General features: G+C 55.0%; 1 protein-coding gene across 2 annotated transcripts in view; it reads right to left on the bottom strand.

Moving 5' to 3' along the window:
* Positions 1-355: 355 nt before the first annotated feature.
* The window catches only part of VAV2 (vav guanine nucleotide exchange factor 2), a 123,559-nt gene continuing 115,907 nt past the window's right edge, over positions 356-8,007 (bottom strand). The window contains exons 21-28 of one of the 2 annotated variants that reach the window (XM_068656538.1): positions 7,912-7,986; positions 7,496-7,548; positions 6,636-6,752; positions 6,470-6,557; positions 6,257-6,380; positions 5,445-5,531; positions 3,439-3,593; positions 356-3,011 (exon numbers count right to left, since the gene is read on the bottom strand). In XM_068656538.1, coding sequence (XP_068512639.1) covers positions 2,964-3,011; positions 3,439-3,593; positions 5,445-5,531; positions 6,257-6,380; positions 6,470-6,557; positions 6,636-6,752; positions 7,496-7,548; positions 7,912-7,986 — 747 coding nt within the window. In that variant the 3' untranslated portion in view covers positions 356-2,963. The remainder of the gene's footprint in view (positions 3,012-3,438; positions 3,594-5,444; positions 5,532-6,256; positions 6,381-6,469; positions 6,558-6,635; positions 6,753-7,495; positions 7,549-7,911; positions 7,987-8,007) is intronic. The other variant, XM_068656539.1, reaches the window with a different exon arrangement.

Here is an 8,007-nt window from a genome sequence, read left to right as displayed (position 1 = left end):
ATCCCACCCAGGCACGGGGGCAGGAATCCGGGACAACTGCACCGGGAACAGCTGCGGGGGGAGCGGTTTATGGACCAAGAGGAGGGCAGCAGGCATCCCGGGGGGCTGCTGCAGCCTTGCCTCGCTGGGAAGAGCCGTGTCTGAACCACAGGAGCTGGGTTTTGGAAGGGGTCCGAGCACTGACCATCAGAAAGGCTTCAACCCCATAAGCATCCATCTCCTGGAGTGGCCAAACGCCCCCTCCCCGTGGCATTAAAGGGCTTCAGGGACAAGAAGCGCCCCCCAAGACCCAGCCCTCTGGCCCAGGAAGGGACACAGGTTTACGGGCAGTAAAGATCATGGCTGGGAAAAAAAATAAAATTATCAGCAAAATTACACTTTATTTTTTTTTGTTGTTGTGGAATTTACTTGGATGTATTGTAACTTAAAAAGGTCTGGAAAAACCACATGCAAAAGGGTTTCTAAGTAGCAGCTAAATTTCTATTCCAGCATTACAAGCTACTCCAAATGATTTCCAAATTCCCAGCTACCAACTATTCCATAAACAGTTTGATCTTTAAATCCCCTCCACCCGAGCCCCTTCTACCTCAGTTAGTGCAGTGCAAAGGAAAAACCCAAGGAATTTACATATTATTTTCCAACGTATCCCATTGCAACTCTGAACGTCCCGTGATGAACTAAAATATATATACAATTTTCTCACCGTCATAAAAAAAAAAAACATTTCCCTTCTTATTCACAGATATATACCGTGGCAAAATGGCTGAAGAATTACTTACAAACGAGACAATCTTTTGAACAAGTTTCTTACAACAGTAAACACGAGGGGGGAGACCTGGCTGGAGGAGGGGGCACGGGAGCAGCGCCGCAGCCCCCACGGCTGGGGATGTGCCCACCGCCGGCGTGGGGAGCACGGCTTCTGGGCTGGGGGGTGGCGTAAGGCTTGAGCTGTGTCTGAGGCAGAACATCAGCAGTCGTTTTCTCTCCGGTGTGTGCGTGTGTGCGCCTCACCTGCTTTGAAAATGCCCTCGGTTATGCCAAAATGACCGAAATCGGAGCGTGGCCCTTCAAAGGAGAGCCTCGCCGGCTGCACCCCGGGGTTTTCCTTGCAGAGCATGGCCCGTTCAGCTCCTTTCACAAACAAGACTCCTTGGATGTACCCCGAGCTGAGCACCGATGGCCTGGGAGAGGGTAGCACCAAACAGTACCTTGGTAAAGCCACGAGCCCGGCTGGTCCCTGCCCAAAGGACACCCACCCCGCTCCCCACGCAGCCCTTCTGCTCCTGGCCCTATCCAGGAGCACCGGGGAGCAAACTGGCCTGGCTCCGGGCTTCTCACCGAGCCACAAAGCTCAGTCCCCCAAATACATTTCCCTTTTCAGCCCCAGACCTTTCCATTTAATATCCTGAGCAGGGCACTGCTGCTCCACGTGCCTCGGATGCAGCGTGGCGCTGGGTGTCGGGGCTGTCCCAGCACCGCAGACCCCCACGATGCCGGCACCCCCCAGGTTTGTGCTAGCACGATGCCCAAAGTGAGACCACCCCAAAGTGCCAGGGGACCAGCTTCGGGGCATGGAAGCACCAGCTCAAAATGCCCCTTCTTCAGAGAGACGGGAGGGCATTTCCCAGAGCTCAGAACCAGGAGACAGGGAAGTTGTTCCTTGTTTCACACACACACACGCGCACACACACACAGGGATTTGTTCAAAACGGAGCATTTCGGAAGGAAATGCTGGAGCTGGATGGCAAAGCCGGTGCCCGGCGGAAGATGTTGGCCTGGATCTCCACCCAGCAGCACTGCCTATCAGCTATGGGGGCTGCGAAATGGGAAGAACGAACTGGGATGGATGGGACGTGGGACAAAGTGGCAATGCACAGACAGACGGACCTTTCCCTTAGCAGCAGCAGTAACAGCCTGGGGGAGGAAGAGAGGGGACGACGCTCACGACCCCCAAAAGTGCACACAGCTGGGAAAGAAGAGATGCTTTCGGGACTCGTTGAGATAAAAATCACGACTCGGGAACCGTAGCCCTTACTCATGTGGGTTCGCCCCATGAGCTCAGTGAGGTGGGACGTGAAATGGCTGCCAGGAGAATGGACCTTGTAGGGGTGCTCCCGCTCGCCCGGTGGCCTCCAAAACTATTTTGTGGCAAGGCATGCCTCCAGTCCTGCAACGTGCCGAGCCCTCCTGGGAGCTGCTCAGCACCCCCGAGTTGCCCCCTCCACCCTCAGCAAGGTGGTGGGGGGCTGAGGGAGCTGCGCACAAAGAGGCTTGGGCAGCCCGCAAGGCTCCGTGCCCTCCTGCTCTGACCTGAGGGTCCGCTTCCAGCCTACATCCGAGGTCCGGCCGCGCTCCTTGGTTCACAGCTGGCATCCTCCAGAGACGAACAGAAGCTGCTCCTCATCCTGAGCAGGGTGTCCCTGCTTTGCTCCCTCGGGTGCCATCCTGGTGTGCAGCACCGAGGCAGCGCAGGGCAGGATGGCCGAGCCACCCCCTCCGCCCCGGCCCCCCGTGCGCCCACCTCTGCACCCCCAGGCCTTCAGCTTCTCCTCCCACCGCCACCACGGTGGGCTTTAAAACACTTGTAGGAACACAGGTCTGGACACCATCCCGGGGAGAGGGACAAGCACAGAGTCTCTCAGCTCCGTCCATGCAGGGGCGTGCGGCTTTCCCGGGACTTCTGCAGCCGCTCCGCGTGCGTTCCCCCCTCCCCGACCACCCATCTTCTATACACGTCGCACGGCCGGGGCCAGCGGCACCCCCCAGGCCCGCACACACACACGCACACACACTGTACAGAGGAACTGGTCGCTAAAGAGTCTGCGAGGAGCGGCGGCGCTCTCGGCAGTCCTGGCAGGAGTCCCACCGCGCCGCACGTGGAGCCTGGGGGCCGGGACGACCGTGCACGGGCTGCGGCGGCTCGCTCTGGGCGCTCGACGACTTTCCAGCAGGCATCCCCGCAATCATTGCACCCCTTCCTCTTCCACGTACGTTGAGGGGAACCAGCCAACCTGCGGGGGAGACGGAGAGGTGAGCTGAGGAGTCGGGAGGCTCGCGTCCCATCTCCAGGACGGTTCTGGTGCCACCATGCGGCGTTCCCAAAGAGTTTTTTTGCACGGTGCTGGACACAGCCCTATCCCAACGTCAGACCCTCTGATGTTTAGTGGTGATGGGGAGGGGGTGCGGCCATTCCCAAAGCTTGCACGGTGACCCACAGCTAGCAGCTGTACATGGCTGCAATAACGATGTCAGGAACGTGTCCCCAGTGCTGTGATCCCTGTGGGGTGCAAACCTGCAGCCTTTCCCCAGGCTGCTGAACTTTCCACTCACAAAACCACTCCTGCGTTAATTCCCCAAACACAGGCTTGGGGAAGAGCAGATTTGGATATCCCCCAGACCACACGGTGAGAAAAGGGACAAGACAGCAGCTGCGCTTACTCTTCCATTGGTCTCCCCCTTCCACCAGCCCTGGTCGCCGCCGATCCTGCTGTAGATCTTCACCACGTCGCCCTCTCGCAGCGACAGCTCCCGCATGTCCCGCGCCGCGAAGTTGTAGCGTGCCACCGCCGTCCCTATGACCCGAGGGGTGAACACTGCGAGGGGACAGAGCAAAACGTCAGCAGCAACCCCACCGAGCAGCCGAAGCCTGGGGAAAGCTCGGTGGGGTTCAACCTGGGTTTTCCATCGCGGCACCGGCTCCCGTTGCAGTGCCGCGACTCGGATCGGCTCTGGTCTCATCTGAACTGGTCAGATTGGGACGGTCAGGGGTGAACTGAATCCTGCTGGGGATGTAGAGCCCTGGGGTGTGAGCAAGGATAGCCCACTCTGGCTGCCCACGAGGGGCTGGGACCCCTTGGTGGGGATTGCTAGGGTAAGGGGCATTTCTGAGAAGGGAAGGTGGCGGCGTAAGGAAAGATTGCATAGGAATATATAATGATTAATGATGAAACCACAGAAAAATCCTTTTCCACCATTTACACCAGGTCTGGGTGCCGCACAGCTCCCCACACCTGATGGGACCACCCTGTCAGAAGGAGATTTGGCCAAGCCCGCTGGTGTTTGAACCACTTCGAAAAACTGAGTTATTGGGATCTCCTGGAGATGCTGAGTGGTGGATCTCCATCGCTTCAGGCAGGGAAACGTGGGGCAGGGGGGAGGAGAGATGGAGCCCTGTGCACAGAAGAACAGCAGGGGACCGGGGAAGAGCAGGGGCAGCGCTCGGCTTCCCTGCCCTGGCACCTGGGCAGGGGAAAGGAGGGCTGGAGGGCAAGGGTGGGAGGGACAGGATGGGTCCCATCACTGCAGGGCAAGCAAAGGAGGGAAAAAATGCACATTCTGGGGAGTTTGCAAAAAGAAAAGAAAAGAAAAATACACCCTGAAGGTACATCAGGTGTCGGTGAAGCAGCCCTTTTTGTCCCAGGATTTGTCACAGTTAATTTATATTTTAAAAAGTTTGCAAACCAAGGTTGAACTAAGTTTGAGGGAAAGCTTTGCCCAGATTTTCAGCTCTCGGGATGGACAGAGATGAGGATGGTGATGGAGGCGGTCCAGACACACAATGTGCAATCACTGGAGGGCTCGTTCATCCCTGCCAGGCTGGAGAACGGACCAAAAATCACGACAGCTTTGAACTCTTTCATCAGGAGCTTGCTCAGAACCCATTTCTGCAATACTTTTTATGCAGTTTAAGCATCCCAAATTCCCAGTTACTTTTTAATACCTTGAAAAGTTGTGTTCTTCCCAAACACAGCATTAAGGAAAGCACATCTGGCTCTGCAGATGGTTTTCCCTGCCTAGCCTAAAGAACATGCTGAAAGGTAAAAGCATAAAGAGGACACATTTTTGCTCTGATCCCTGATAAATAGGGAGGAAGACACTGCTCTGTAATTTAAGGCCACTTAAAGAGCTCCACTGCACTCTCTGTAGGGAGCTGAAGCCACAGAACATTTGACAGCCCAGGTTCCCCATCTCTTTGGCACAGAGCCCCTGAGCAGGCTGAGATCCCAGAGCTCAAAAGCTGCTGGACATTGAGGTGGTCTCCTTGCACAGCAAGGAAAACCAGGCTGAAAGATGGTGAGATGCCGATGCTCATTTGGTGAAACACACAGGATTAGCAGGTCGAGCTTGAAGTACATCATGAGATCCCAATGCGCTAGAGTTGTTTTTCATTAATTTAAATCCCCTTTCTCATTAGCAACAACTCCATCTTCTCCCTGAGTTAATTTTGGGGAGAGGGGGAGCGCATTTTGCTTCCAGAAAAACCTTGGTTAATTATAACGTGTTTCCAGGCTGTGTCCCTGGCAGGGCAGTGCTGGGGACCCCCTGAACTGCCTGCAGGTGGCTGGAGGGGTGGCAGAGGGACTGCAGGGACCAGGCAGGTCGCGCTGCGATGGCTTTCAAGCTGGGGATGCTGCAGGTCTCTCCGGGGGGAGAGGCGCTGGTACCTGACCAGAAGGGACTGGAGGAGCTCTGAGAAGAAAAGTTGAGGCCCTGAGGACTGAGAAAAGAAAAGTTGTAGGAAGCGCAGGAGGCTGCAAAGAGGTTAGAGAGAAACAGAAAGATGCAGAACACGCATTAAAAGGGAAATTAAAAAAAATAAAATAAATTGTAATGCACAATGCTGTAAAAGCCGACGGAGAGATACAAGGCAAAGCATGCAGCAGGTCTCGAGCGCAGGCTTGAAGCTGGGACAGCTGGTGGCAGATCTGACCACAGCCCTCAGCCTAGGGGTGTATTTGATTGGAAAAGATACTTAATCAACTTTCTAAAACTATTTTCCATTGGTATTCTTTTTAAAATACATCATGGAAAAAGTTTTAAAAGAATATTTTTTTCCCTATGAAGTAGTTTCTGCTCTCAAGCCTTCACACAAAACGTTTTGCAATAGTGCAAATTTCGCTTTCCGTTTACTTTGACGTTTCTTTGGCTGGCAGACTTGCTGTTTCTCCCACCAGCCCCACTACAGGAGTCCCTCTGGGACTCAAACCACACGTGACAGTGAAACCAGAACCACCAAAACACACGCAGGCCGTGACACAGCCCACAGCTCACGCCGTGTCTGACCATGACAGGCAGGACCCAGTGTGCTCAAGCTGCACCAAATGGTGCTTAAAATCCCTGGTGTGGGAAACCACGAGGGGGAAAGCAGCTAAAACACTGCCTGGGGGGCTGCAGCTGTAACCCCCTTGCTCAGACCGTGCCCGCGAGGATTTCCATCAGGAGCATGACGATGCCTGCTGGGGAAGCCGAGTCTTACCTGGAGAGCGGGTGAAGGTTCTGGAGGTAGAGCGTTCCCGGGATTTATAGGGGTATTTTAGCGTTGTGTCCAGCTGTTTGAAGCTCTCCTTGAGCGAGTGGCTCTGGTAGTACTCAACCAGCTCCTGCAAAGGACGGGGGGCACTTGGCGGGGCGATGCTCTGCACAACTGGCAGCAGCCTGCCACACGGCCCCAGGGGCTTCAAGGACATACCAGCAGGCTTTCGAACTTCTTGGCTTCCGTGATGTGAATCCAGTTGTCCTTCTCCACCACCTTGATGTGCTTCACTTCCTCGTTGAACCTGCGACAGGATGCGAAGACGTTTAAGAAAACGCACGCTCGTGCTCCGACCCCGTCCGTCCTGGTAGCTCGCACTCACTTTATGCTGATGGCAAAGCGCTCGGCCTCGGCTGGCCGCTCCCGGATCAGGTAGGTGCCGCTGACGTGGGCCTTCAGCAGGTTGTCCGTCTGCTGCCGCTCCATGTTCCCTGCGAACCTGAGCCCGAGGTGCTGAGACCTGTGCTGAGCACCCCGCAAAGCCCCCGTGAAGCCCCCGCACCGCCCCGCGCAGCACCCTGCTTCCAAAGCAAATTGCCTCCCATGTTTTTTGGCATGTTTTAAGCAAAAAGTACATCTCTTTTAAAGGTGTGAGGGTCTTTTAAAGGTGTGAAGGTTGGGCAAGTAGAAAAAGGGGTCTCGTCTGAACCTCCACAAGCAGAACCAGAAGGGCCCAGAGATAAGAAGCTACCACTGAGCAGAGCAATGAGCGATGCCCTTTGAATTCCCTCCTGTTCCCAGGGCACCTAGAAAATCCCACTGCTTGGGAATTGTTCTCCAGGTTTCAGCAGGAGCTGCGGATAATTTAAACTCATGCTAATTTAGACTCGTGAACTTGAAAGCCTGGATGGAGCCAGCAGGAAGAAGCAGGAGGAAAGGGAAGCACAACCTCTCCTGACAAGGTGGGAATTTCTTCTTCCCTCCCCATATCATTTTCTGGGCTCAGAAAAAAAAAACAAAAAAACAAACAAACAAAAAAAAACACGAGAGGGAAGAAAGAGCAGAATCTCTCCTTTTGTCCTTCTCCATCAGTGATGAAATCCCCACAGGCGCCCAGTGCAACTGTGACAGGACACAAAGCATCTGCAACATGGACTCAGCTCCGTGTCAGAGTGGGTTTGTGACAGAGCAACAACTAAAAAGCAAAGCCAACGCATCTTTTTGGCTTTCAGGGGGACTCACCACGGGTACGCCGTGTAGTCGATCTCCCGGGATGGCGGCCGGCTGTTGGGAGGCTGCAAAGAGAGCACTGCTCGTTGCTGCAAGGGCAGTGTTAGAGCCAAGCCACCCTCCCTGCCCAAAACACGTGATAAGCACGCTGCATTTTTTGTTATCTGAGCCTTTTTTGAATTTGGAAGTGCCCGACAGCACTACTGAACATAGTGCGGGGCAGTTCTCCTGCACTGCAACTGATACGAGGCTCCTAAGGTGGCACCATGGGCTCACTGCAGGGCAGGAATTGGGACCAAAAATCCCACTGGGATGGGCTGGGGAGAGCCAAAGGCCTTGTTGGGGCATTTCTTGCCTCCCAAAGTGGAACAGAAGTTCCCCTGCCACCCAACCACAGCCCCTGCAGGTGCTCCTGGCTTAGCACATACCCTCGCGTCCACAGGGCAGGGCTTTACTGACGAGCTGGGGAAGTAACCCGACTTCTTCGTCTGCAGCAGCCGCCCCTGCAGAACACAGAAGGTGGA

Source organism: Anas acuta, chromosome 20 (assembly GCF_963932015.1).
Source record: "Anas acuta chromosome 20, bAnaAcu1.1, whole genome shotgun sequence".
Classification (NCBI taxonomy): domain Eukaryota; kingdom Metazoa; phylum Chordata; class Aves; order Anseriformes; family Anatidae; genus Anas; species Anas acuta.
The sequence above is the reverse complement of the archived record's forward strand: the minus strand, read 5'-3'. Positions and strand labels throughout refer to the sequence as shown.